Source organism: Miniopterus natalensis, chromosome 17 (assembly GCF_054644295.1).
Source record: "Miniopterus natalensis isolate mMinNat1 chromosome 17, mMinNat1.hap1, whole genome shotgun sequence".
NCBI classification, from domain to species: domain Eukaryota; kingdom Metazoa; phylum Chordata; class Mammalia; order Chiroptera; family Miniopteridae; genus Miniopterus; species Miniopterus natalensis.
Genome location: NC_142097.1, coordinates 45,392,660 through 45,418,253, shown reverse-complemented (window position 1 = coordinate 45,418,253; position 25,594 = coordinate 45,392,660). Strand labels below are relative to the sequence as shown.

Below are 25,594 nucleotides of genomic sequence, written 5' to 3'. Positions count from 1 at the left end.
GGGGCGGGGCGACCACCTGCTGGACGGCGAGGGCCCGAGGGAGCAGCGGGGGGGCCGGGACTCCCCCGGCTGCTACGCGGCGCCCGAGATGCACCGACGGCTTCGGGGGGCCCGGCAGCCGCGGGGAAGGGGCAACGCGGCCCGCTCCAGCCCTTAAGCAACGTCTGCGCGGGGCGCCGGGTCCGTTTCCTCGTTTCTGGACGTTCAGGAGGACGCGCCCGGCCTCCCCTTCCCCCGCCGCGCCCCGCGCCGGCTCCCGCCCCGCGGCCTGGGGCTCGGGACCCCCGGGACCGGCTGCCACCCCTGCGAGCGCCCGGCCGCCCCCCGGCCCGGAATCCCCGGGCAGGTGCCGCACGGGCCGCACGCGCGCCGGAAGTTGCGTCACCCTGCTTCCGGCCGGCGGGCCGGGGGGCGGGGCCTGTTACGGGTACGCGGTCCAGTAAGAATGCACCACGAGGGGCTTCGGAGGCCCGGGCGCAGCTCCGCCCCTCGGCGGGCGGGGCCGCCTCCCCACTGCCACGTTCGACGGCGGATCGCGCGGGGTGCGCGCATCTCTTGGCCAATCAGACGCCGCAGGGCCCCGGCCTCCGAAAGCCGCAGCCATTCCAGACCCGGGGAAAGTGGAGGCGAAAGGCACCAGTCACAAGTCGAGGGGGAGAAAGTTCTCCGCCGGGAGCCAATGAGAGGCTGCGGGAGAGTGTGAGCGCGAGGGCCCCGGCCAATCCCGGGCGTCGGCGGAGGACGCCGCCGCCGCTCTTCCGAATCCGGGGCCCGAGACGATGCCGGCACCCAATGCGAGCGCGGCGGGGGCGGGCCCCGGGGCTCGCCGGCCAATAGCGGGCGGGCGCGGGCGGGCACGCGCGCGGCGGCCCGGTTCATAAGGGCGAGGCGGGCGGCGCGCGCTCTCGTGGCCTCGCTGTCCGGCGGCGCCAACCGAAGCGCCGTCCCGCTGCCGACATGCTGCGCCGCGCTCTGCTCTGCCTGGCCCTGGCCGCGCTGGCCCGCGCGGGCGCCGAGCCCGAGGAGGAGGACGGCGTCCTGGTGCTCAACAAGGGCAACTTCGAGCAGGCGCTGGCGGCCCACAAGTACCTGCTGGTGGAGTTCTGTGAGTGCCCGGCCGCCGCGGGCGGGGCGGGACGGACGGGACGGGGCGGCGGGGGCGGGGGCCGCGCGGGCGCGGGGCTCGGCGGCCGGCACCCCCGCCTGCCTCCCTCCCGCGCGGCCCTGGCGCCCGCCCCTGGGGCTCACCCGGGCTGGAGCTGCCCGCGTCCTGGGGACACCCTCCGGCCCGGGCTGCCCTCGGGGCGAGGCGGGCCGGGCGCCAGGGCCGCTTTTGTGCCTGACGTCTCCATGGCAGGGTCCTCTTGTTGGCCCAGGGAACACAGGCTCTGCCCGGGAGCTGCCCCAGCACAAAGGGACAGGCCGGGCCCGGCCCTGCCCGCCCCCGAGGCCCGGCCCTGCCCTGCCCGCAGCACCTGCAGCCGGGCGGCCGCCCCCAGACCCAGACCCAGACGCTGACCCTGCGTGTGGTCAGCGTTACGCCCTGACCGCCCGGTGGGAACCTCAGCCCCACGCAGCTGCTCCCCTTGGCTACAGTGTAGCGAGCCCCTTGCCGGCGGCGGCTGGCCGGGGGCGCAGATGGGTCGCAGGTCTCTGGGGGGCGGGGCGCTGGCTGCCTAACTTCTCAGTCTCCCAAAGGGAAGCTCCAGGGACGGGTCTGCCCTGCTGCCCGCCCGCGCGCCCGCGGGCCCTGGGAAGTCGCTAATCATTAAAGGGTTTGCCTGTCTGTGCTGAACGGTGACCCAGCAGGGTAGGGGGTGGCGTTGGTGTGTCACTCATGGCCTCTGTCCCCATATTGCCCAAGAGGACCACGCTATCAGCTCAGCCTCGCACATTCAGAGGGTTATCTTGGCGAGCAGATAAGATTTTCAGAGGGAAGTGCCCAAGGAGGAGGGAAGCGGGGAGCTGGCTTCTGTGCTCTCTAGCATCTTGCTTTCCTTCCAGATGCCCCCTGGTGTGGCCACTGCAAAGCCCTGGCCCCTGAGTATGCCAAAGCAGCTGGGAAGCTGAAGGCCGAAGGCTCCGAGATCAGGCTGGCAAAGGTCGATGCCACGGAGGAGTCTGATCTGGCCCAGCAGTATGGTGTCCGCGGCTACCCCACCATCAAGTTCTTCAAGAACGGAGACACGGCTTCCCCCAGAGAGTACACAGGTGTGCCTACAGCTCTGCCTTTCAGCTGCTCTAGAGTGGGGTTTGTCCGCAGGCCCTGGTGGATACCTGAGGGGGTGGGAGGCCCATTTTTAGGAACATGGAGGGGAACCTGTCCTTGGACCCAGTTCTCAGTCTAGTTATAGTTCATCCTCTGAGGAAGGAAAGCTCTCAACCTGGAAGAACCTCCCACGTGGAGAGGGACATCCTAGGGTGGACAGAAGGCAGAGAGAGAGGGAGGCTGGAGCACCAAGTGCAGCATTGCCATCAGCCGTGCCAAGCTGAGCGTTGGGAAGGGCTGAGGCTGAGCCGACCGAGCCACAGCTGTCAGGACAGAACTCAAATTCAAGCCCAGCTCCGTCTGTCCCGGCCCTCAGCTGCTTGCTTGCTCAGGCTGCTGGAATGGGACCGGGCCCCTTTGTTGCCCGAGCAGTACCTGTGAGGAAAGGAAGAGTCTTATCTATAGAACTGGTTCCGTGGCTCAGCCATCAGAATCCTCTCAGGCACACTGTCTATTCATCCTGCTGTTAGCAGCTCTGGTCTTCTCACAGGGATGCTGTTTTCTTAGTCTGTTTTAACTTGTGTTCGCTTTTGGAACAGGAAATACCTTGTCCAAAGTTACCCTGATCCTCTCACTGAGCCATGGGTTTTGTAGATAAGGCTACTCCCAGTTCCACCTGGGACTGATGACTCAGCTTTTGCCACCACTTGGCAGAATCTTTTTTAAATGTGAGATTCAGCAGGCCTTCCACATTGGGCAAGGTGGTTAGAGCCTATGAGAGGAGAAAAGTGTCCAGTCTCAGTCTAAGGAGGACCAGGTGTCTTCCTTTTCATTCTCTGCTCTGGTGGCGCCCACATGACTCTCATCCTGCTAGTCCAGGAGCTGTGAAGGGCAACGATACTTGACCAGCCTGGGCAAGAGAGGCAGGGTGGGGTTCAGCCTCTTTTATAGTGAAAACTGGCATCAGGGCTGACTTTCTAAAAGAAATTCTAACACATCTCTAATTAAGGCAAATCCTTGTGGGAGACCACCAAGGAAAAAGTGTCCGTGTTCAATGAAGGCAAATGTCAAGGAAAATTTAGGAAATGCAAAGGGTTAGAGAAGAAAAAATGACCTGTAATCTTACTACCCAGAGGTAGCCACTGCCTTTTCAACACAACCACGGCCTCCCACACAGAAAAGCCCATTTAGCCCTGGAATTCACACAGGTGTGCGGGTAAGATGCCTTTTCTGTGGTGAGAAGCTGTCTTGCTGGAATTTGGCAGAGCGCTCCGTTGAGGATGGGCAGGGAGGGTGGGCCCAGTGTCAAGTAGACCCTGCATGTGTTTGTGTGCAGCTGGCAGAGAGGCTGATGACATTGTGAACTGGCTGAAGAAGCGCACCGGCCCCGCAGCCACCATGTTGCCAGACGGGGCTGCTGCAGAAACCTTGGTGGAGTCCAGTGAGGTGACAGTCATCGGATTCTTCAAGGTAGAGGCTTTGGGATTCATCTCAGGTCTTCTTACGCCTGCCATTGGAGGGTGGGCCCCCGTGGCCTGGGCCCTATGATTTGACCTGCTGCTGGCCTGGGCAGGGTCTTTGATGTTGGGTGACACGGCCACCTCTGGCTCTTCTCTCCAGGACGTGGAGTCGGACTTTGCCAAGCAGTTCCTGCTGGCAGCAGAGGCCATTGATGACATACCCTTTGGGATCACATCCAACAGTGATGTTTTCTCCAAATACCAGCTGGGCAAGGATGGGGTCGTCCTCTTTAAGAAGGTGAGTGGTCCTGGGCAGCTCTGCCTGGGTGGTTGAGGTGCTGTGCTGGGGGTGGTGTTGCCTTCCTGTTGCAGCACAGTCCTTGAGAACCTTGCCCGGAGGTGCTGGACTGCTGGACCGCCAGCCTGGCTGTTATCAGGGACCGTTTTGCAACGTCAGGCCATAAGAGGCACTTAGATAGTGGCCTTCAGCCCTTTGTTCGGCTTCTGTGATAGCCTGGTGCTATGTTTTATGAGGGCAGAGTTGCTTTGGAGTGGTAGCTTTTAAAAAAAAAAATATATATATATATATATATATATGGCAGACATAGTAACAAACTTCCCATTGTAACTATTTCTAAGTAGTTCTGAGCCTTAATTGCATTATATGTGGTGCAACATTGTTTCTGTTTCTAAAACCTTTTTTTACTCTAGCTGGTTTGGCTCAGTGGTTAGAGTGTCAGCCTGCAGACTGAAGGGTCTGGGTCTAGGGTTCGATTCCAGTCAGAGGCACATAGCTTGGTTGCAGTCTCATTCCTCTGCCCGGGAGGCAACCAATCAATGTGTCTCTCAGGACTATGTTTCTCTCTCCCCCCCACCCCCCTTCCACTCTCTGAAACACAGTGGAAAAAATATCCTCTGGTAAGGATTAAAAGATGATAATAAAAAATAAAACTTCACCCAGACAGGAGCTCTGGATTGTTAGCTTTTGGGGAGCGTGCTCCCAATCTATGGGCACAGGCCTATTCCCACGGGCTCCCAAGGCCCCTTGTCCTGGTGTCCTTCCTGTTCGTAAAGGAGCTGCGAAGTCTGTGTCTGCACGTAACTGATGCAGCAAGTGGCATCTTTGCCTTTTCTCTCAACCACCAGACAGTGGAACGGGTACCAGCCGAGCAGCCCTGCTCTTGGAACAGGGCTGTGTCTGAATTGGGCGACAGAAAGCACACACAGAGTGCAGGAGAGTAGACCGTGAAGGAGCTGAGAGGTGGGACACGTGTCTCTAGGAGCAGAGATAGGACCACTGTCCAGCTTGTCAGGAAAGACGCAGTGTGGGTGAGGCGCTGGCCGCAGGCTTCGTGTGAGGGTGGGGGGTGGAGCTTTCTGCAGAACCTGCTGGATATCTAGTGTTTTGCCTCGGCTGTTGGGCAGAGGAGAGGCCTCTCAGCAGCACTGGGGAGGACAGGAGCTACCCAGGTGGCCCAGGTGCCATTGTGGCTGGGGTGTTTCTGTAGCCCCTTCCTTGGCAGAACTCAAATCGTTACATACGCTGTTTTTTCTGAGTGGAAACCCTCATGATGTCCCCTAAAGGAAATAGAATTGATCAGTTGTCAACATCTAATTAGGAGAAACTGTCAAGTGTTGGGTGAGGTTGCCTGGGTGCTAAGGAGAGTCCTGGGTCAACGATTGTCCTCGGGTTTGGGCAGAGATGCTGGGGGGTCCCTAAGACCAGCCTGCATCATCCACCATCGCCCTTGACCTTGGGGGCGCCCGTTTTCACACCGAGCATGGATTTTGGCAACCACATCCTTGAGGGTTAGAGCTACCATTTCTTGTTCTGCAAAAACTCTAGTGCTGGCCGATGTTCCTGTCCACGCAGGCTGGGCACAGTCGTGCCCTGGGGCCCGGTCCAGTGAGGGCAGTGCCTCCCTTTGCGCAGTGGCTGCAGGGTCTGCTTTGTAGCATGGTTGCCTCTGGCAGTCTGGCTGAGCCCGTGGACTTGGCTGTGTGGGTCGGGAGGGTCTCAGCTGCAGTCAGAACGCAGAGCCCGTGTGGGGTCAAGGCCCAGAGCCTCCCATCGGCTCTGCTTCCTCCGCTGCCACACCCTGTCTTTCTCAGCCTTTCTCCTTCCCTTCCTTTCGGGCTGTTAATTTCCTCAGAGTGAGCTGGGTCTTCCTGTCCGCCCAGGGCAGCCTGGCTGAGCTGCTACTTCCCCAGTGGGAGCGGCTGCTGCTTGCTGGCTGGGATGACAGGAACGCAGCAGCACAGTGACGCTCACGCCATGAGTCCTAGCTTGGGCCATGGGTTGGAGAGCTGAGCATCCTGTATCTTTGTTCTGACATTTACTCTGCTTTTCTTCTTTGTTTGTGGAAGCTGGGGCCTTAGGAGTGGATGTGGGGCTGGGCTCTCCACCTCCTGTGGCTGCCCCCAACTAAGTGAGGGCTGTCTGCCTGCTTTTTACCAAAGGAGATGGTGAACATAGTGTAATGTGGCAACATTACCAAAAAGATTGTGGCTCAGGAGAGTGGCCACCCAGCGTGAAATTGGACAGACAATGCTGGCTGCTCAGAGGGGCAGGAGTAGGGATGCAGCCTGTTTGCTTCTAATTGGGGCTCGGCACTACCCTGGGGCTCAGGGCCTGCCTGCTGTGTGCCTGATGGGGCCGCCTGTAAGCTCGTTTTCTTAACAGCATGCTCTTGGCTTCGGCTTTTCTTCCCTTTTTTACTTTCCTGCCTTTTTCATCCTGTCCACATTTGTGGGTTTGGGGAAGGTAGAGCCTCGGCAGTGAGGGTGTGGGGAGCAGGGGCCGGGCCTTGCCTGTGCTTCTGGCGCCTGGCCCTTGGTGTGGTCTGACACAGGGCGGGGTGGGAAGCGGGCCACCTGCTTTTCTGGAAGTCACTGGGAGGCAGTGCAGAGAGAAGTGAGCAAGAAGGAAAGGCCTGTAGTTTCCAAGTCAGTTGAGAACTTAGGGCAGTGATAGAGGGCCCACCTGAACTGCCACCTGGAGGTGCTTAGGCACAGGACACACCTGTGTGAGGCCCTGTCCGTCGTCCCAGGACTTGACAGGGGATCCTGGAGACTTTTACACCGGTTTACATGGAATATACCTGTTGGTTTTCATTGTGTTACAAATTAAAACTGAGAAAAAAAAATTTTTTAATATATCTTTATTGATTTCAGAGAGAGAGATAGAATCATCAGTGATGAGAGAGAGTCATTGATCGAGCCCACAACCTGGGCATGTGCCTAGATCCTAGGTTGACGCTCAACCGCTGAGCCATGCCCGGCCAGGCAGAATTGAGAAATTTTTAAAAACTTAATTCATCGACAACAGCCCGTTACATGTTATAAAAAATAACATTTTTATGACTGTTAACTTGTACAGTGTTTTAATGGTAAGGTGGTGTTTTAGATTTTTGCTGGGCCCTTTAATATCTGCCTAATGGAAAACTGGTGTTCTTCTGGCTTGCCTCAGTGGCTGCGGTGTCATCCTGCACCCTTGGGAGAAAGCGGAAGGTACTTGGCACCTGGTGACACCTGAATGTGATGATGAAAGTCACCTTGAGCTTGGGGGGCGGGGGCAGGGGTGTGGCCCACACACTGAGCAGCTGCTTTCGGGACTTGGCTATGAGGAAGTTTCCCTGGCACTAGGACGTAAGGCTCTACTGGATTCTGAGGAGCCTGTGGGGATGGTCTAGGTCAGTGGATCCTGCAGGCCTAGCCTGGCTTTTGTTTTGTGGGCAGGCACGTGGGGGCTGCCAGATCCCTTGTGCTGGGCCATGCCGAGCTGGCGGGGAAGCTGGGCGGCCTCGTGAAGCCCTCGGTGCTCAGGGCCCTCTCTCTGTCCACAGTTTGATGAAGGCCGGAACGACTTTGAGGGGGAGATCACCAAGGAGAAGCTGCTGGACTTCATCAAGCACAACCAGCTACCGCTGGTCATCGAGTTCACCGAGCAGGTGTGGCTCCCACCTACAGAGTCCCCAGTGTCCTCCAGGCTTAGCTCAGGGCTGAGACCCAGTAACCCGTGTTTATAACACAGACAGCCCCGAAGATCTTTGGGGGTGAAATCAAGACCCACATCCTGCTGTTCCTGCCAAAGAGCGTGTCTGACTATGAGGGGAAACTGAGCAACTTCAAGAAAGCCGCCCAGAGCTTCAAGGGCAAGGTGCGCGGCGCTCACGGGGGCCTCCTCCTTCAGCAGCCTGCCTTTAGAGTGCCTGTCCTCGGGGTCCAGGCCTCTGGGAGGGTCTGCAGCAGGTGAAGCTGTGCCGCCTTCAGGTGCCCCTCTCAACGTGCCTTTTCTCCCCCAAGATCCTGTTTATATTCATCGACAGTGACCATGCCGACAACCAGCGCATCCTCGAGTTCTTCGGCCTCAAGAAGGAGGAGTGTCCCGCCGTGCGGCTCATCACCCTGGAGGAGGAGATGACCAAGTACAAGCCTGAGTCTGACGAGCTGACGGCTGAGAAAATCACGGACTTCTGCCACCGCTTCCTGGAGGGCAAGATCAAGGTGGGGGCCCCGCCGCCTGTGCCACCTCATGCTTCCTAGTGTGGCTGTGTCCTTGTGGTGTCTGAAACCATGAGTGTGGGGTCCTTAGGACAGGCCCCTGATGCTGAGGATAGTGTTCTCAGCCCCCTGCGTGGGGAGCACAGAGCAGCCCTGGCCTCCTGGGCTCGGCCCTCCTGAGCCTCCATGGGCAGGGTCGGCTGCCTCCTGGGGCTGGAGGCTGCGGGCGCCGAGTCCCTGATCCCGCCCTGCCTGCCCCCCAGCCTCACCTGATGAGCCAGGAGCTGCCTGAGGACTGGGACAAGCAGCCTGTGAAAGTGCTCGTCGGGAAGAACTTTGAAGAGGTTGCCTTTGATGAGAAAAGGAACGTGTTTGTGGAATTCTGTACGTGAGGCCTCTCCCTGGGCATGTGGGCTCCACAGGGCTAGGGGCGGGCGGTAGGGCGGGGAGGGGTCTCCTCCCCAACAGGACTCAGCACTGCTTGCTTCCAGATGCCCCGTGGTGTGGTCACTGCAAGCAGTTGGCTCCCATTTGGGATAAGCTGGGAGAGACGTACAAGGACCATGAAAATATTATCATCGCCAAGATGGACGCGACAGCTAACGAGGTGGAGGCCGTCAAAGTGCACAGCTTCCCCACACTCAAGTTCTTCCCTGCCGGCCCGGACAAAACGGTGCGCGGGCAACACGGTGGGGGTGGGGGAGGCAGGGTGCGTGGAAGGGTGGGGCCCAGCTTTCTGCAGGGAGGGGAGGGTGCTGCCCTGGGCCCGCTGCTCATCCCCCTTCCCCACAGGTCATTGATTACAACGGAGAGCGGACCCTAGATGCTTTTAAGAAGTTCTTGGAGAGCGGTGGCCAGGACGGGGCAGGGGATGGCGATGTAAGTGGTGGTCACCCTGGCTGGCCTCTGGGACTGTGACCTGTAGTCCCCGGACGTGTGTGCCTGGGCTGGGCTGGCTGCAGGAAAGCCCTCCCTTGCGTATGACTCCCTCTCCGTGGTCAGCACTAATGCACACTGGTTTGGAGGCTCTTTAGTGCCAGTGTTTGCTTATGAAGTCTCCTCACTCGTCCCACGTGGTTCCCTGCTGATTTGGGCTCTGATGTCCTTCCCCAGCCCATTGGCTGAGGTGCCGTGTCAGCTGTGGTCAGCTGTGCAGAGAGTACGTCAGAATTGGTCCTAGGCCCAAAGGGTGTGGCAGGACATCTGTGTCTAGTGGAGGGCATGGTTGATTCGGGACAGCAGGGCCCGCAGGGGAGCCACTCTGGCTGCTGAGTGGGATGGGACTCAGACTAGGGAGGCCCAGCCAGCTCATGCTGCTGTGGTCAGTGGGCTCACTGGCTCCACAAACCCTGAGAACTGGAGGGGGTGGACACTGCATACCAGTGGCCCTGTGCTGGGTCATCACACTGGGGCTGGGAGCCCAGGCTCCGTGGAGGGCAGGTTCCTAGCGTGGGGGGACCTTAACCTTCCCAGGCCTCTCCTCCCCGTGTCCCAGGATCTGGAAGATCTAGAGGAAGCAGAGGAGCCCGACTTGGAAGAAGAGGACACCCAGAAGGCTGTGAAAGACGAGCTGTGACGTGGAGACCAGCCCTGGCACCCCTGCCACGCCCCTCGGGGCCGCACCCCAGCAGCACAGCCTCCGGAGCCGCGTGCCCCCTGGGACAGGACGCAGCACCAATCGGAAATGCAGGGAACCTCTGAACACACTTCACTCTGACACACCTGTAACTCTAAACCCCTCTGCTTTTCAGGCTTTGGAAAGGGTTGTCTCCAGGCCAGTTCGTCTTGCTGGGCCTTTTTTTTAATTTGTGATGTACTTTTTTGTACACGGTTTTGACCAGAGCGCTCGCTAAAATGTGTTGGAATCTCACACTGGCAATGTCACCTACCTGTTAGGTTTATTTTACTGTCACTAAAAATATTCCATCTGTGGGATTCTTGGACATTTTGGGACGTCAGGGTATCTTCCACCTTGGCCGGGCTGCCCTGGAGACGGTGTCCCCTGTGGGGAGGGACAGAGCCAGGCTGGACGGGTCACTATCACCTGTACCAGCATTGCCATGACTGCGTGTGGCTCGCACGCTGTCTGGTAAATGGGGACTTTAGGTCTCTGCTGCAGGGGCCCCAGCACGACAGAGGGGGCGGTGGGCGCCGGCTGGGCCAGGACAGATCCCCCCAGAGCCAGCTCCTGGCTCTTCTGACTCCAGACTGGCCTGCAAGCCTGGGCGGCACCGAGCCCGGACCCTTCGTTTCTTGGCTGCCACACAGCCCAGGAAACTCAAGCCCAATCAGCTGTTGACAGTTCTTCGAGGCATTTCTACCACAACATTGGAGTTGAACACATTGGCCAAATAAAGTTGAAATTTTACTACCTTTCTCTGCTTCATGTTCTCCAAACCATGGGACAAGGGCTGGGATCCCAACTCTGAAGAGAAGGTGGGCCTGGGGCCCACTCTTGTGAGATGCCTCTTTCTCGGAGCACAGTGTAAGTGCAGAAACACACAGGAGTCTCAGTCCTCATTGTCACCAGGTGCACAGTCTGGGTGCAGGCGCAGGTCACCAGCTGGAGGTCACCAGGTGGAGAATACGACTGCGACTGGCCCCACTCACGTACCTGGGGCTGGCTTATCTGGTTCACCTTGATGGGTGTGGCCCGCATTGCCCTCCATGGGCGTCTAGTCCTGTGGATCCTGCTTTTGGGCTCAGTCAGGACACGACATGGTCCTGCATGGGGCCAGCCCAGCCAGAGGCGGCAGGTCTATGCATTGGTCGTCTCTTCCTGCAGCTGCCAGTAACTGCTGCAGGGTGGGCGCAAGGTCAGTGTTTAGGATTCAAGAAGGGACAAAATGGCACGATCCTGTGCCTGTCGCCAGTCACACAAAACAGCAAGGCGCCCAGTGAAGATGTAGCATGGCTTCTAGAAGCTCAGCTTGCAGTTTGCACAGAAAAGCACAGTGAGACAAAGTCCAGCTGCCATGGGCTGAGGGAACTTCTGAGCCGGGATCAGGGATATCTCCAGCCTGTGGTGCCGAGTGGCTCAGGGTGCCTGGCCCTGATGGAGTGCTCCCCAAGGGGCTCAGCATCACAGCCGGCAGACGTGACCATGGGGCTTGCTATGAACATGGTTCTCAGCAGTCACGGCTCACGGGGAGGTGTGGGCGTCATTTCGTCAGGAGCTGTTTCCCAGCAGGAGGCCCATGTGCCCACCTTGCTTTGCTGAAGCCTTCAGCTGCTACCCAGGTCCTCAACCCCAGGGCTGCTCCTGCCTCCAACCAGAGCAGGCCATGTGCTGTGCAGTGAGGACCCGATGTGAGTGCCCTGGGCAGCACCAGCTGGGCCCAGCCTATCCCTGCACCTGGGGTCTGGGCTCCGCCCCTCCAGCTCGACAGCCAGGCTGAGGGCTGCCCACAGCTGGGGGTCCTTCCCTGGTCTTGGGGTGGCCTGTGCTAGGGCTGCCTTCCAGTTTGTCTGCCCCAGTCCTGTCGACACAATGACACCTACATGGGAGGTTGGGGGATTGTCAGCATCCTGGGAGGAGATTGCTGAGAAATTAGCTCTGGAGCCCAAAACCTGAGTGGTTTTGCAGCACAGGGGCTGTCAGGATCACAGCTGCAGGGGGTGTGCTGTGCCCAATCCCATACTCCCTGCCCCAGTGACCATGCCGATGGTGACCCAGGGACCAGCCGTGGGAGCCTGGCCCTCTGTGCAGAAGCTGAGACCAGGCACAGCTGCAGAAGCAATGCCATCACGTGCTCCAGGAGGGTGTCACTGATACGGTCCCCTCTGCAGACACAGCTGCGGAAAGCACCGTGGGCCTGCTCTGCTGGGAGGTAGGGAGGAGTCCAGGACCTGGCAGGGCTGGTGAGATTAGGCAGGTGACTTCACAGTTAAGGCTTCACAGCCTGGATGTGCCAATCCCACTTCCTCTCTCCCTCTCTCCGGATCTGCGAACCTGAACCTGAACAAGCGGGTGCTGGGGCTGCAGACCCTCCAGGTGCTCTGGCCTCAGGCAATGGGGAGGGAGGCACCTGCAGTGGCTGGGTGGGCTCCTTGGACTTTTTCAAAGTAAGCTTTTTGCATTAAGTGTTTTCATTTGCATCCCTCCTCTAGGTGGCAGAAACCCAAGTCATGCAAAGCAGGTCACTGCACAAGTTCCCCAGGCCAGCAGGCATGGAAGGATCAGGGCAGAACTGCCTAACACAGGCTTGGTTCTGATGCGGCTGCATTAAGCCCGGGCTGTGCCACTGGGGGCAGGTTAGGCTGCTCGCCTGGGGTCAGCTCCTGAGGACAGGTCTCCACTACGGTCCGCTGCAGATCCTGCCCATGGTCCTGTGTCCGTGACTATCTTTCAGGCGGTCTGTTGTGACTGGGAGGCTTTGGCATCAGTCTCTTCTCTGATCCTGATAGAAGCCTCATGCCCCTGCCACCCCAGCTCTCAACTTGTCCTTCGCAGACAAACAGATGGGAGGGACAGGGTCCCTCTTGGAGTCACCATCATCACAGCCACCCAGATGGGCTTCCTCACCCCAGCCCGTTCCTGCTCCAGCCCTGTCACTCCTGTGAGGGGCGGGCCGTGCCGTTGGCGGCAATTCCATCCACAGTCTCTCACCTGATCCTTTGGCAGGGGGAGGGGCGGACAGAACTTTCCACAACACCAGAAAACACCAGAACAGGTAATCTTCACATCAGAGGAAAGTTCTGTCTACAGGGTAGAACTTTTAGTCTCCGGGTTTTGTGTAAATAAACCAAAAGAAATTGTACCTGACTCCTCCCCAGTGACCAGGAGTCAGACCATCCAGGGGTCCTCTGAGCCCTGAAGTGCAGGAATCCTGGGTGTGACTTCCGTTGGGGCCACTGCAGGACCTGGCTGGGTGGAAAAAAACCTGCCAGGGCTGGGAGACCAGCTTAGGGCCCTGTTTCTCCGCAGCATTTGGCCCAAGGGTGTTAAATGCAGGGGTGGGCAAAAGTAGGCTGAATTACCAGCCACCACTACCTAAAAGATAAGTCATAAGTAAGGATACAAGATAACAGGAAGACAAATAACACAAACAAACAATAATACAAATAATTAATAAGTATTACAAGGATAAACTGTTTCAAGTACTCACAGCTGTAAACCTACGTTTGCCAACCCTCTACCTTCGATTGGTTGGATTCTGTTGGATGAGACCAGCTCAGGGACCCAGCTGCCTGCCCCACCCCTGAGAAGAGCGCTGGCTCCGTCTTGGTTCTGACCTCAGTCAGGCCTTCAGGGACCTCCCAGGAGGTCTCTCCAGGGTTAGGGCTTGAACTGCGTTCCCCACCCCCCAGGACCTCAGGATGGGACCTTATTTAGAAGTGGGGTTGTGCAAATGTACTCAAGATGAGGTCACACTGGAGCAGAGTGGGCCCCCTACTCCACTGGCTGGCGTCCTTATGAAAAGGGAAGTTTGGACACAGTCAAGCACACGGGGAGACCACCATGTGACAAGGGGAACTCAAGTGTCTGCCAGCAGAGAGCAGCAAGGACTGCCTGGCACCAGAGCCAGGACAGGGGCCTGGGTCAGACCCTCCCTCAGAAGGAACTGACCCTACCCACACCTTGACCACAAGCTTCTGGCCTCCAGAACCAGATAGAATGAACTTCTGTTGTTTAAGGCTCCTTGTTGCCGCACGCAGCCCCAGCAAACCAGCATGGCCAGCTTCAGGTGTGCGGGGCTGTCCTGACCCCATAGGTGCACTCCTGGCCCAGCTCTGCTGCCACTTATGTGTCCCGGGCTCGTATGTCCACTGGCCCCTCTCCCTCACCCAGGCCTAAGCCCCACCTCAGGCCTCGGCTGCTGCAGGGAAAGCAGGTGGCCCTGGCCCAGCCAGCTGGACCGTCTTCTAAAAATTCCACTGGCTGCACTCCTACAGGTAAGTCTGCACTGGGCTAGCGCAGAGGGCACACACCTCCTGGGACGTCATGGCCTGTCCTTTGGGTACAGGCTGGATGCTACCTTAAGTGTGAGCACATGTCCAGTAAGTCGCAGGAACCTGGAACCAGGAGAAGGGGGGGGGGGGGCAGGGACCCGAGTGGTGATGGGGTGGGGTAGGCCATTGTGGGCAGGGCCTGCAGAGGGCTCCTGGTGGGCACTATGAGAGGGCCTGAGTGGAAGCTGAGGCATTTAGTTCTAACCTGGGAGGACCCCAAGCAGGAGGGCAGTGCCAAGGCCCATGTTTTGGTAAAACTGCCAAGAGTTATCATGGAAGGTGACGTGACAGGGAGGGGATGGGTCAGGCTGGGCCTTCTTTAGTCAGGACCCTGTGCTTCCTTAGACGTGGGTGGCCCCTAACTCTCTGGGAGGCGGAAGAGCTGTCCTCCCCCCATACATCACGCCCTTCTCCCAGGGTTCCAGGGCTGGGGCTGATGTCCTTGTACCTGCCTGCCTTCCTCATAGGCCCTGTCCTTCTGGTGCCCTCTGTAAGGCACCTTCTAGGTCCAGCAGCGGGGCTGGGTGCGATGGCCAGGAAGGATCTGACCCCTTTGGCCAGGCACAGCGACAGGTGGGCTGAAAGACGAGCCAGTAAACTTGATCTGAGCTCGGGGTAGAGAGCGGCTCGGTTTCAGCCCCTCACGGGTGAGCATGACCGCGCAGCTTTATATAGCTCTGCGGCCCCTATATAAGTGGGAGGTGCCCTTGCAGACGGAGCAGAGGGAGCATCGCCTCGGCTGTGCTGGAGGCCGCTGTCCTTGGCTTGGAGAACCTGTCCGCTGGGCTGAGCACAGTCCTCCTCAGAACTGTAGGGTCCCCCACAGGGGCAGCCCACACCACTGCCCAGGATGCCCAGCAGGACTGTCCGCTATGCCCGCTACAGCCCACGGCAGCGGCGCCGTCGGATGCTGGCCCAGCGCACGGTGCGTTTTCCTAACGATGTCCTGTTCCTGGACCACATCCGCCAGGGTGACCTGGAGCAGGTGGGGCGCTTCATCCGGGCTCGGAAAGTGGCCCTGGACACCATCCACCCCTCAGGTAGGTGCCTGCAGGCCCAGCCTAGGTCTGTGGGGCGGCAAGGGGAGGCCTCTGCCTTGACCCCTCCTGCCCTGTGCTCCCCAGGCCTGGCAGCCCTGCATGAGGCCGTCCTCTCGGGAAACCTGGAGTGCGTGAAGCTGCTGGTGAAATATGGGGCCGATGTCCACCAGCGCGACGAGACGGGCTGGACTCCCCTGCACATCGCCTGCAGCGACGGGTACCCCGACATAGCCAGGTGAGCGCGAGGCCAGCAGCTGTACCCCCACCCCCTGGCCTCTGTTAGCCTCCAGGCTGCGGCCCCCAAACCTGGCCCTGGCCATGCAGCTCAGAACCCTAAGGGCTTCAGGAGTACGCTTTCTGCCCTGGTGCCCTCCTGGAGCAGCCCGTTTCTGCAGGGCCAGGCTGTCTGTCCCTCACCCACCTGCAGAAAATTAAAACAGGTGGACCTCGGGGCTCCACCCTGCTGCCCTGGGATGGGGGGAGGTCCCTCCGGCCGGGTCCCCCTGCGACCCGCGGGCCTGTGCACCCAGGTACCTCATCTCCCTGGGCGCGGACAGAGCCGCAGCCAACGACGACGGCGACCTGCCCTCCGACCTCATCGACCCCGACTTCAAGGACCTGGTGGAGCTCTTCCAAGGCACCAGGATGGACTGAGCCCCGCGCGCCCGGGGCCGCCCCGGCCGGGGCCCCGCTCCTTGGGCACAACCCCTCCCCCGGCCTGGCTTTTTCTGCAGGTGCATTTTTTACGGTGACACTTTTTACTTTTTCAATAAACGCGATGCTCAAGCCCGTGTCGGTGGCCTCATTGCTGGAGAAGCGCCCGTCCCGTCGGGGCCGGGGCCGGGGCCGGGGCGCAGCGCCGGGGCCCGGCTCCGACCTGCGCGCCGCCGTCACGTGGCCGGGGCCCCTGTGCGTGCGCGTGCGCGTGCGCGTGCGCGGCGCGTCACTTCCGGCCGGGCCCCAGCTGGCGGCGGCGGCGGCCGAGCGGCGAGGTGAGCGGCGGCGGGGGCGGAGCGGGCGCGGCCGGGACCCGCCCTGGCGCGGCGGCCGCGAGGGGAGGGCAGGGCCGGCCCGGGGCGGGTCGCGGAGCCCGCGCGCCCCTCCCACCCCGCCCGCGCGGGCCTGCGGGGCGCCCCCGCCACGGGCGCAGGGGGAGGGGGCGCGGGGACGTGGCGCCCGGGCGGCGGGGGCCGAGCCGGACCGAGGTCCCGTCTCCGCGTTTAAAGGGCCCCGCCCTGCGGGGGCGCCCGGCCCCTCCGCCGCCTCCCCGCCCGCCTTCCGGGGCGCGGACGCGCGGGGCCAGGTGCCGGCCTGAAGGGGTGCGACGTGGCCTGCGGGGGGCTCGCGGGCGGGCGGCGAGGAGGGTGCGCCCGGGGCCCCCGGGGAGCGCCGCTGCCTGGGGCGGGACCGCGGGCGTCATGCTTATAATTACGGAAGCGGCCCCCTGCGCCCCCAGGTCAGGCGCAGGTGCACATGGAGGGTCCCCCGCCGGGCCCCGGGGAGACGCCAACAGGGGGAGACGCCAACAGGGGAGACCTCCAGCAGGGGGAGACGCCAACAGGGGGAGACCTCCAGCAGGGGAGACCTCCAGCAGGGAGAGACTCCAACGGGGGAGACCTCCAGCAGGGGGAGACTCTAACAGGGGGGACCTCCAGCAGGGGGAGACTCTAACAGAGGGGACCTCCAACAGGAGGAGACTCCAACGGGGGATACCTCCAGCAGGGGGAGACCTCCAACAGAGGGAGACTCCAGCAGGGAGAGACTCCAACAGGGGGAGACCTCCAGCAGGGGGAGACTCCAACGGGGGAGACTCCAACAGGGGGAGACCCCCAGCAGGGAGAGACTCCAACAGGGGGAGACCTTCAACAGGGGGAGACTCCAGCAGGGGGGGAAGGCGGCCTTTGGGCTGTACCCCGGAGGATGAGTACAGTCCTTTAGGGCATGGGATGGCTTCAGCAAAGTCCGGAGATATCAGGGGGCAACCAAATGACCCTTTGGGTGGAGAGTGTTGAGAGCTGGGGGGGTCAGGGGCTGAGTCCTGAAGGAGTGCCCTTGATCCCGGTGGGTGAAGGGATGGTGGGGTTTCCAGGTGTTGGGGAAGGAGACCCACAGGCTCAGGTCAGCTGCTGGGGGAGAGGCTGCTGTGGTCACCCAAGGAGGCCTTGCCCCAGGGTGTTCAGGGACTGGTAGCCCTGACTGGGGTCTAGCTCAGCAATGTCCTGCTGGCCCTGCTTGGGGAGTAGACTGGTTTCTAAAAGCTCACTGGCTGGAACTGGGTGGTCGAGAGCCCCAAGCACAGAGAATGGCAGGAAAGTGGAACCTAATCCAATCTGAGTCTCAGGAATCCTACGGGGGCACAGAATGACCAGCCATTGTGTCTTTGGTTCTAACTCTGGAATACCCATCGTCACTGTTCTGCACCGGAGTATTTTCTCTCCTGTCCACTGGCAGATGGCTGTGTGCTGGGAAAGAGTTTGAGGCTGGGCGTCAGAGGATCAGAGGCTAGGCTTTGGGCCCCTCGCCTCTCCCCAGGCAGTCTCTGGAGCCCTTGGTTCCCGTGGAAGAGTGAGGTACCTCCGGATCCACCGGGAAGGCTCCGTCCCCATGCCTGAGCAGCCCACGTTGTTGTCAGGGCATCCAGGAACGGGGGGGGGGGGGGGGGGGGGGGGTGCAGGCAGCGGCAGGCTCTGGGGTGTTCAGCCCAGCTGAACCATCTGGGCTGGCCCTGGAGTCCCAGAGGTTGAGGTGCAGAGAGGGAAGGGACTTGCCTGGGGCAGCAGGTATGGATGGCCTTCCACCACAGGGTGGTTCTGGACTCTGCCATGGGCCCAGCGTGAAGTGGCTAGGCAACAGCGGACAAGAGTCAAGGCTTACAGAGCCCGGGGGGCGGGGGGGTTGTGGTTCTCCAGGCTGATGACAGCAGGCAGAGGTGGCACTGTGGCGAAGACTGTTTGTTGTGGTCCAGGGGCCCAGCAGCCGGTGACACCTGATGAAATAGATGGGGGTCATGCTGAGAGCTTGATGGCAGCATAGGGCCCGGGTGGTGTCCAGGTGGGGAGTGGTTGTGGGGGAGAGCATGCTGGCAGTGCGTGTGCAAGGCGAGGGAGGAACAGTAGGCTGTCCCTACTCGGAGGGGGTCCTCTCACAGTTAACCTGGGAATGGGGAGAAGTAACAAGCCCCTTGGCAGAGGCTCTGGGGGGACAGCTCCTGTGAGACTGTCTTCAGCTCTGAGACGCCAGGATTGTTGAGCACCTCGAGTCGTGTTGCACTCAGACGGAAAGACGCGGCCAGGCTTGGACTTGCTAGCGACCGCAAGGCGTGGTGGAGCTCCAGAGCCGTTAGAACCCAAAGGAAGGCTCTCAGGGTTGACTGTGTGGGCTGTATATGAGGGCCTTTTAAGCTCAAGGGTGGAAGTAATTGTGTTCGATAATCCTTGTGAGTGAGAGCCAGAAGGAAGACTAGGGGAGGGAGAGGGTTTGGGAAGGGGACACCCCCGCCTGCACTTGTCCCTGGTGGGCCCAGGCGGGGTGAGGCCAGATGAATTCTTGGACATGGGGTGTGCAGCCTGCCCTCTCCCTGGCCCCCCATCTCCCCTATCACCTTTACATCAGCTGCCAAGCAGCTGGTCTCTGTCCTGCAAGACTTCAGTCTCTGACCTCACCGGAGCCCTCAGTAGCTTGGTGAATCTTTTTAGGTATCCCTGGTACTTTTCCAGGCCTGTGCCATTCTCCCCAGCCCCTTGTCACCTGGCACCTCCATGCCCCCCCCCCCCTTGTGGCCCTGCTCAGCACTCTCCCCCGGTGGAAAACGTTCAGGCTGTCCTCCACTCCGCCAGACACACTGTTGTGGGCCTTTGCCAGGTGCCATGCATTGTGGACCTCCAGTCCAGGCTTCATCCCACCTCCCCTGCTCCACCGAGACCACAGTTACTGAATGGGTGGGGATGGTGTCATGCTGGTCCAGGTCTTAACTGCCCACCCCTCACACACTGGAATGGCCGTCACAGGGCGTGCATATTCAGTTGATTTTTAACACCTTTTATTTATTGATTGATTTTAGAGGTAGAGGGAGAAACATCTGTTTGTCTTTCCACTTGTTGGTGCATCATTGGTTGATTCTTGTATGTGCCCTGACCAGGAATCAAACCCATAACCTTGGTGTATCGGGACAACATTCTAGCCAACTGAGCTACCCTGCCAGGGGATTATTCCTTTGATTCTTAATGGAAATTTCCTTGTGGCCAGAATCGGGCCCAGCTCCTTGGAGGATCCCTGGGAGGTCGAGAGGGTGAGCAAGCTGCTGCCCTACTGTCTCCAGGGGAGCACCAGGTCCCTGGCCTCTGCGGAAGCTGCTGGTGCATCCAGGATACGCCTCGGTGCCCCTGAGGCCTGCCAGGGCAGGGCCAGCAGAAGGTCTTGGTGAGAAAGACCTGGGTAGGGAGGCTGAGCTGAGGGAGAAGGGGAGGACTCATAGGCTCCTAACTGGGAGGGCTGGCTGGTAGGACACAGGCTGTTAAAGTCAGGCCCGGTGGGCTGTGACCCCTACCCTCAAGAGGAGGCAGACAGTGGCTCCTTTTGAAAATGTCATTTATTTATCTTCAAGTCTGGAGAGTGCGAGGACCTGCTGAGTGTCTGGCTCCTGGTCGATGTGCTTCCCAGTGCACCCTGACCAGACATCTCAGGGCTGAAGTAGGATGTCTGTGTGGAGGGTCTTCGGTGACAAGGGCACAGCCCTGGGTCCAGGAGCTGGTGCCACCTCAGCAGCATCCTGGTCTGGTCAGGAAGCCCAGCCCATGGGGGTGGTGTGGGGTGAGTCCCCAACGCAGAGACCAGGCATTCCCGGGGCCTGGGACTCAACTCAAGTGCCTGGTCCTCTGCAGGCCAGCTGCTCTGGGTCCAGCCCCACCAGACCTGGGGACTACAGAGACGAAGGGGAGCAGGGGGCAGCAGGCTGTGACCAGAGGAGGCTGAGGCAAAGGCAGGCATAGCCGGGAAGGCAGGTGCCCTGAAGTGGTTGGCCAGGTCCAAGGGGACAGAGGAGGGCTGAGGGTCCCTGGACAAGAGGAGGTGAGGGACTGGCCCAGGGCGGGCAGGGGATGGTCATCTTGCTGGCACCTCCATCCTGTTGCATAATTTGAGCTCCCCCCCTCTGCTCACTGCCAACAGCCCCTTGGGGCAAGTGCCCCCAGGGCGCCCTCACATGCTCTGGCCCTGGGCAGGAGAATGTGGGCTGGAGGCTCCTGACTTGCAGATGCACAGGGTTCTGAGTGCCTCCAGGAGGCTGGTTTTGTGCATTTTTGTTGCTCTTGACTTGGCCTGTGGGTTTCTGTTTACCTGTGCAGGTGTTTAAATATGGCTGAGTGAACCAGAGAGGACGCACCCACACTGTCCCATCCTCCTGGCCCTCTAGTGGGGACTACCGCTCATGCTCTGGGCAGTTTGGGGGCCCCTGGGATCCAGGGTGAGTGGGGGAGGCTCTTGTGCCTGAAGCCCCCTCCCAGACTCCTCCACCCCCAGCATCTGGGATTGCCCCGCCCTGGGACAAGACCAGGCCCTGGAGAGTTCTGTGCAGCCAGCTCCCTCACTCTGTGGTGTGTCCAGCTGGCCAATTGAGAGTGAGCCTAAAAATAGACTCCCACCCAGGGCTGTAAAATTCCCTGGGCAGAGAGAGGGTATAAACAGGCCATGCCCTAGGGTCCTGGTCACTGGGTCAGGCCCCAGGCTGGGCAGCTTCCTCCAGGCTCACACCCCTCCGCCACCCTCCCGCACTGCTGGGCCACCAGCTCACTCATGCTCCGACCTCCGGTACCTGCAAGGTGGACAGGTTCTGTGGCTCCTCACCACTAGGAGGTACATCCCCATTTACAGATGGGAAACTGAGGCTCATGGAAACAACATGCCAGGTTTCCTACAGGCTGTGGGCAGTTAGGGTTCATGGGAGAGGGGCTCTGATTCTGCAAACCGGGGTGTCAGAGCAGCTGGTACCATCTGCACCACATGGCTCTGGGGAAGGGGCTCCCAGGACAGCTGTGGTCCAGGTGCTGTGGCTCAGGCTACTCCAGGTCATGCGTGTCTCTGCACCCCCCCAGCCCTTGGCTCCCACCAGCTGAGCCTGCTGCATCCTTGGTCAGCCCAGACTGTTGTTGGACCCCACCCTCGGGGTTCTGCTGGTGGCAAGGGAAGAGGGCGGCACACCCCCTGCCCCTCCCCTCTGAAGCCCCCCTGGAGAGGGTGACACTCTGTCCCCTGTTGGGGGTGTCCCTTTCAGAGGCCGAGGGGATCCGGCAGCAGAGCACGAGGACCAGACTCCCCCGCAATGACCAGGTAGGTCTTAGGCAGCGGAGAAGCCTCCACCCAGGGGTGTGGGGTCTGCACCCTGCCCTCCAGACTCCCCTCACGCACCTATTCCCCCTAGTTCCCCTGTCTCCAGAGTCGTCTACAACGGCAAGAGGAACAGTAGCCCCCGCTCTCCGCCCAGCAGCAGCGAGATCTTCACCCCCGCCCACGAGGAGAATGTGCGATTCATTTACGAAGGTAGGGCGCCCCCACCCGGCCTCCACCTCACTCTTTCAGCCTCACGGCCCAGGCAGGTGGGGTGCCTGGGCCTGTCTGGAGGACAGGTTCTTGTAATGGGGGCCAGTCAGCACTGTGGGGCTCCCAGTGGGCAGCACCCCCTGAAGAGGCAGCATTTGCAGCCAGTTGGGTTCTTGGCGGGGCGTGGAAGACAGATGTGCGCTCTGGGGGAATCCATGGTGTCCCAGGACTGGGGGCTCTGTGCCTGGCGCCCCGCTTCGAGGGATTAGTGCTGTGCCCCAGTGGGTCGCATGTGCCTCTGACAGCGGCCCTGGTCCTGGTGTGGACGCGGGGACGGGCCTGCTGTGGGAGCCGGGCAGGGAGGCCGAGGCGGGGGTCGGGCAGGTCTAGGGAGTGGGGTGCGCAGGGTCTAGGGGCCCAAGGCTGTGACCCGGGAGGTTGGTGGGGCCGGGGAGGGGCTGCGAGGCCGCGGGGTGCTCTCCCGGCCGGACCCGCCTGCCTGGTGGCCGGACTGACCCTCCGACTGGCCACGCCTTCCGCAGCCTGGCAGGGCGTGGAGCGGGACCTTCGGAGCCAGATTTCGGGCAGCGAGCGGGGCCTCGTGGAGGAGTACGTGGAGAAGGTGCCCAACCCCAGCCTCAAGAGTGAGTGGGCGGGGCCTCGCGGGGCGGGGGCGGGGCCTGGCGGAGAAGGTGCCCAATCCCAGCCTCAAGAGTGAGGGGCGGGGCCTGGAGGGCGGGGCTGTGGGCGGGGCCGGAAGGCCCCCGCTTCCTGTTTCCTGAGCGGAGCCGGCGGGTGGGCGGGGCCGGGGCCCGGAGGCGGGGCGGGGCCTGGGCGAGGCCGCCCCTCCGCCCGCTGACCGGGCCCCCCCCACCCCTCCAGCCTTCAAGCCCATCGACCTGAGCGACCTGAAGCGCCGGGGCGCGCAGGATGCCAAGAAGTCCTAAGGCGCCGGCGGGCTGCGGGGAGACCCGGTGCAGCCGGGGGCTGGTCCGCGCTCCGTGGGCCCGGCGCCGGGAGGGGCGGGGAGGGGCCGGGCCGTGCTCCGCGTGGGCTGCAAACCCGGGACCAGGGCGGCGCGATGGACCGCCACGGCCTGCCCCTCCCCGGCCCCTCCTTTCCTGCTGGCGCTCCTGCCCGTCCCTGGGAGGGTCAGGGCTTGGCTGCCCAGGTGTCTGGAGCCCCCTGGCCCTGCCTGTCCCCAGGGGTTACCCTGACTCCCCTCCCTGTCTGTCCTCTCCACTGCCCCAGCCCAGACCCCTGGCCACTGCCAGGATCAGGACAGAGATCAGAGGGCCTCTGTTGTCTCCTGGGCCAGTGGGACTCGTCCAGGTTTGTCCCTGAGGTGGCCAGAAGGCAAGACAAGGGCAGCCCTACCCACACCCAGCATGGGTCTCCCACATGGCTTCTTCTCTGGCCTGGACACTTGGGGAGCAGCGAATAATCCCCTCTCCACCCCCACCCTAGCCCCACTGTACAACCCGGCCCCTTCCTTCCTGCGTTAGCTTCACGGTGGCCCCAGCTCTCCAGGCCTGGGATACCCCTGGTGCCCCTCAGAGGGTCCTGGGCCCTGGTGTCTGCGGCCCTGTGGCGTAGCAGCCCCTTGGGCAGGGGTGTGAGGTTGTCTGGCAGGTCCTGTCTCTGTGTGGTGTGCTGGGAGGGTCACCGGGCCCTTTTTCCAGTGACTGGAGCCTGGGACCAGTGAATAAAGGCGGCAGCACTGGGTCGGCCTCTTGTCAGTCTGTGTCCACAGCCCATACACAGCCAGAAATCCAGGGTCATGGTCAGGGCTCCTGAACAGAAATTTTGCCCAATCTCTGGGCTCCTCTAGGGGGCTCAGGACTCTGGGGTGCGGCTGTGGGAGGTGGGGGCCTCCTGGAGGCCAGAGGATGGGATGGTTCTGTGGGCAATGGGGCCATTCCCTCTGGAGGCAGCCACCGCCAGATCCACCCAGAGACCTGAGTGCACGTGACTTTCAAGCCTGAAGAGCCTGCAGGCCAGACCCCACAAGCCAAACCAGAATTTATTTTGGGAGCATCTTTTCCCAGAAGAGTATTTTGGGGGCTTGAGTGGCTCCACCGGTGGCTCTGGGAGGTATCTTCTCCTGGGGGTGGTTCCCCAGGGCGGGGGCAAAGGAAAGACGGTTCACGTAATAAACAGCCACCGAGGCCGCTGCCATGGTCACTGGAGGTGCCCAGCTCTGAGCCAAGTTCCTGGGACCTTGTGGCCTTCTTTGCTCCCCTGTACCTGTGAGGGCTTTAATGCCTGCTGGGCTGGGTTGCTGGAGCTGCCCCCCCACTGTCTAGGGATGGGGAGTGTGGGCGGGGTCCAGGGGCTGCGGGCTGAGACTGAATCGGCACTGGGCACACATCACATCCTCCAGCCAGCATGACCTAGGCTACCAAGGACAAGGCAGAACCGAGGCCCTGCCCCAAGTGCTGCCCTCAGTGACCAGCAGGTGTCCTGCTGGGAAGGTGGAGGGTGGGCTAGACCCCAGACAGCCTTTGCTGCACCTGTGAGCTTGAGTAGTTGCTGACTCTCAGCCTGTTTCCTCACATGGAAATTGGTATCTGCCTCCCAGGTGGCTGCCCAGTGCTAGTGCCCACTGCCACTGTTGGTTACCTCGTGGACAGCAGGCACAACCCACAAGACTTCAGGGCCCCTGGACAACTGCTGATGGTAGCCAAAGTCATGGCCTTGCTGTGAGCCCTAGGACACATCACACAGCCTCCAGGCTTGAGTGGCCCCTTCTGTAAAGTGAAGGTGTGGGCTGTGGTGGTCCAAAGGCCTCCCGGAAGGGGAGCTGGAGCCCCCAGGGAGCACTGGGGAATGTCTAATATCTTGCTGTATTAGTTAAAAATCTACTTGATTTTGACCCCAGGGCCCTCTGGGTTACTCCTCTGGTGGAGCTAGAAGGTGAGAGGGGCACTGACCTCAGCTCCCTTAGGCCGCACTGGGCCCTGGTATCTGCCTCCCCTGCCCACAGCCACCCTTCCTGGCCTCACTAGTGGCAGTACCACTGGGCCTGTACACTCCCTCCCTGCCTGGGTGGGCCCACGGGATACCCTTCCAGGCACTTCACTGCCACTATTCCTGCCAATTTAGCTTTTTTGTGAAATGAAAGCCTTTGGCCTGGGGTCTTTCTGCCAAGAACACCTTGGAGGTGGGAGTGGGTTTCCACCCCCCACCCCCAGAGGCAACCATTTCCCACCGTGGGTCTTTGTATTTCCATTTCCAGACAGTAGGCGTGAACTGCTGCTGGATTTTCCATTTCGTACACTCCCCCCCCCACCTTGCCTAGACGGTGCTTTTCTCATAACTCTGGGTACATCCATGTTGAGTATTTACACGATGTCTGTGTTTCCATTCAGTGCTGAGCCGTGTGGTAAATTGTGATTATTTTTTCTTTCCTGCCCAACTTTTTGTTTTCCTTAGGGTTATTCATTGCCTCCTTTTTTCATTTGCTTAGTTTCCCATGTACTAATAATACTAATGAAGTCCTCAACTCTCCACCAGGCCTTCTGAGTGTCCTCCCAGTGTGTTCAGTCACTTTGACCCCCTAGAGGGTGTTTCCCCTGGAGCCTCTGTCCCCCTCCAGGCCCAGTGACGGGCTAGGCCTGGCACACATCCTGGGGCTCTGCCTTGGTGCTCCTACGTTGGATCTGTTTATCCAAGTTCCTGTGTCCCTCTTTCTTGGACTCCACACTCACTTGAGTAGCATGCAGATGTGGACACATACAGGCTGGGCCGTACCTGCCTATTGTTCTTTTGGGGGAAGGACTGGGGGAGGTGGGGGAGGCGTAGGTATGAGGAAGGGGCAGAGGGCCTGGGGAGTTTATCTCCCTGGATGGAGAGCGATCTTGTGTGGGTGCAGGGCCCTGAGTGAGAAAGTGGGC

The 25,594-nt window shown here is 60.7% G+C and overlaps 3 protein-coding genes across 6 annotated transcripts; all 3 read left to right on the top strand.

The window, feature by feature from the left end:
- Window positions 1-942: 942 nt before the first annotated feature.
- Window positions 943-10,544, top strand: P4HB (prolyl 4-hydroxylase subunit beta). 2 transcript variants are annotated; one of them, XM_087826421.1, is made up of 11 exons: window positions 943-1,105; window positions 2,005-2,211; window positions 3,546-3,679; window positions 3,830-3,967; window positions 7,515-7,619; window positions 7,703-7,828; window positions 7,975-8,175; window positions 8,436-8,556; window positions 8,664-8,845; window positions 8,965-9,051; window positions 9,646-10,544. In XM_087826421.1, the coding sequence occupies exons 1-11, from the start codon at window positions 958-960 to the stop codon at window positions 9,871-9,873; spliced, it is 1,677 nt and encodes a 558-aa protein (XP_087682547.1). In that variant the 5' UTR covers window positions 943-957; the 3' UTR covers window positions 9,874-10,544. The 2 variants fall into 2 exon arrangements, with proteins under 2 accessions (XP_087682547.1, XP_087682546.1); XM_087826420.1 differs by having other exon boundaries at window positions 9,668-9,756.
- A 4,430-nt stretch (window positions 10,545-14,974) lies between these two features.
- Window positions 14,975-15,818, top strand: PPP1R27 (protein phosphatase 1 regulatory subunit 27). Its single transcript, XM_016215436.2, has 3 exons — window positions 14,975-15,164; window positions 15,249-15,399; window positions 15,695-15,818. The coding sequence occupies exons 1-3, from the start codon at window positions 14,975-14,977 to the stop codon at window positions 15,816-15,818; spliced, it is 465 nt and encodes a 154-aa protein (XP_016070922.1).
- A 2,404-nt stretch (window positions 15,819-18,222) lies between these two features.
- Window positions 18,223-22,715, top strand: MCRIP1 (MAPK regulated corepressor interacting protein 1). Of its 3 annotated transcripts, XM_087826419.1 has the most exons (6): window positions 18,763-18,845; window positions 20,507-20,625; window positions 21,433-21,488; window positions 21,580-21,698; window positions 22,241-22,342; window positions 22,581-22,715. In XM_087826419.1, the coding sequence occupies exons 2-6, from the start codon at window positions 20,590-20,592 to the stop codon at window positions 22,643-22,645; spliced, it is 378 nt and encodes a 125-aa protein (XP_087682545.1). In that variant the 5' UTR covers window positions 18,763-18,845; window positions 20,507-20,589; the 3' UTR covers window positions 22,646-22,715. The 3 variants fall into 3 exon arrangements, with proteins under 3 accessions (XP_087682542.1, XP_087682545.1, XP_087682544.1); XM_087826416.1 differs by lacking the exon at window positions 20,507-20,625 and having other exon boundaries at window positions 18,223-18,845; XM_087826418.1 differs by lacking the exon at window positions 18,763-18,845 and having other exon boundaries at window positions 20,185-20,625.
- The last annotated feature ends 2,879 nt before the right edge of the window (window positions 22,716-25,594 follow it).

Coding starts and splice junctions, on each gene's coding strand:
- P4HB (XM_087826421.1), top strand. CDS start 958: ATGCTGCGCCGCGCTCTGCTCTGCCTGGCCCTGGCCGCGCTGGCCCGC. Junction 2,212..3,545: donor TTCCCCCAGAGAGTACACAG/GTGTGCCTACAG, acceptor GTTTGTGTGCAG/CTGGCAGAGAGGCTGATGAC. Junction 3,680..3,829: donor CAGTCATCGGATTCTTCAAG/GTAGAGGCTTTG, acceptor TCTTCTCTCCAG/GACGTGGAGTCGGACTTTGC.
- PPP1R27 (XM_016215436.2), top strand. CDS start 14,975: ATGCCCAGCAGGACTGTCCGCTATGCCCGCTACAGCCCACGGCAGCGG. Junction 15,165..15,248: donor GGACACCATCCACCCCTCAG/GTAGGTGCCTGC, acceptor TGTGCTCCCCAG/GCCTGGCAGCCCTGCATGAG. Junction 15,400..15,694: donor GGGTACCCCGACATAGCCAG/GTGAGCGCGAGG, acceptor CTGTGCACCCAG/GTACCTCATCTCCCTGGGCG.
- MCRIP1 (XM_087826416.1), top strand. CDS start 18,717: ATGGGGTGTGCAGCCTGCCCTCTCCCTGGCCCCCCATCTCCCCTATCA. Junction 21,699..22,240: donor TGTGCGATTCATTTACGAAG/GTAGGGCGCCCC, acceptor CGCCTTCCGCAG/CCTGGCAGGGCGTGGAGCGG. Junction 22,343..22,580: donor GCCCAACCCCAGCCTCAAGA/GTGAGTGGGCGG, acceptor CCACCCCTCCAG/CCTTCAAGCCCATCGACCTG.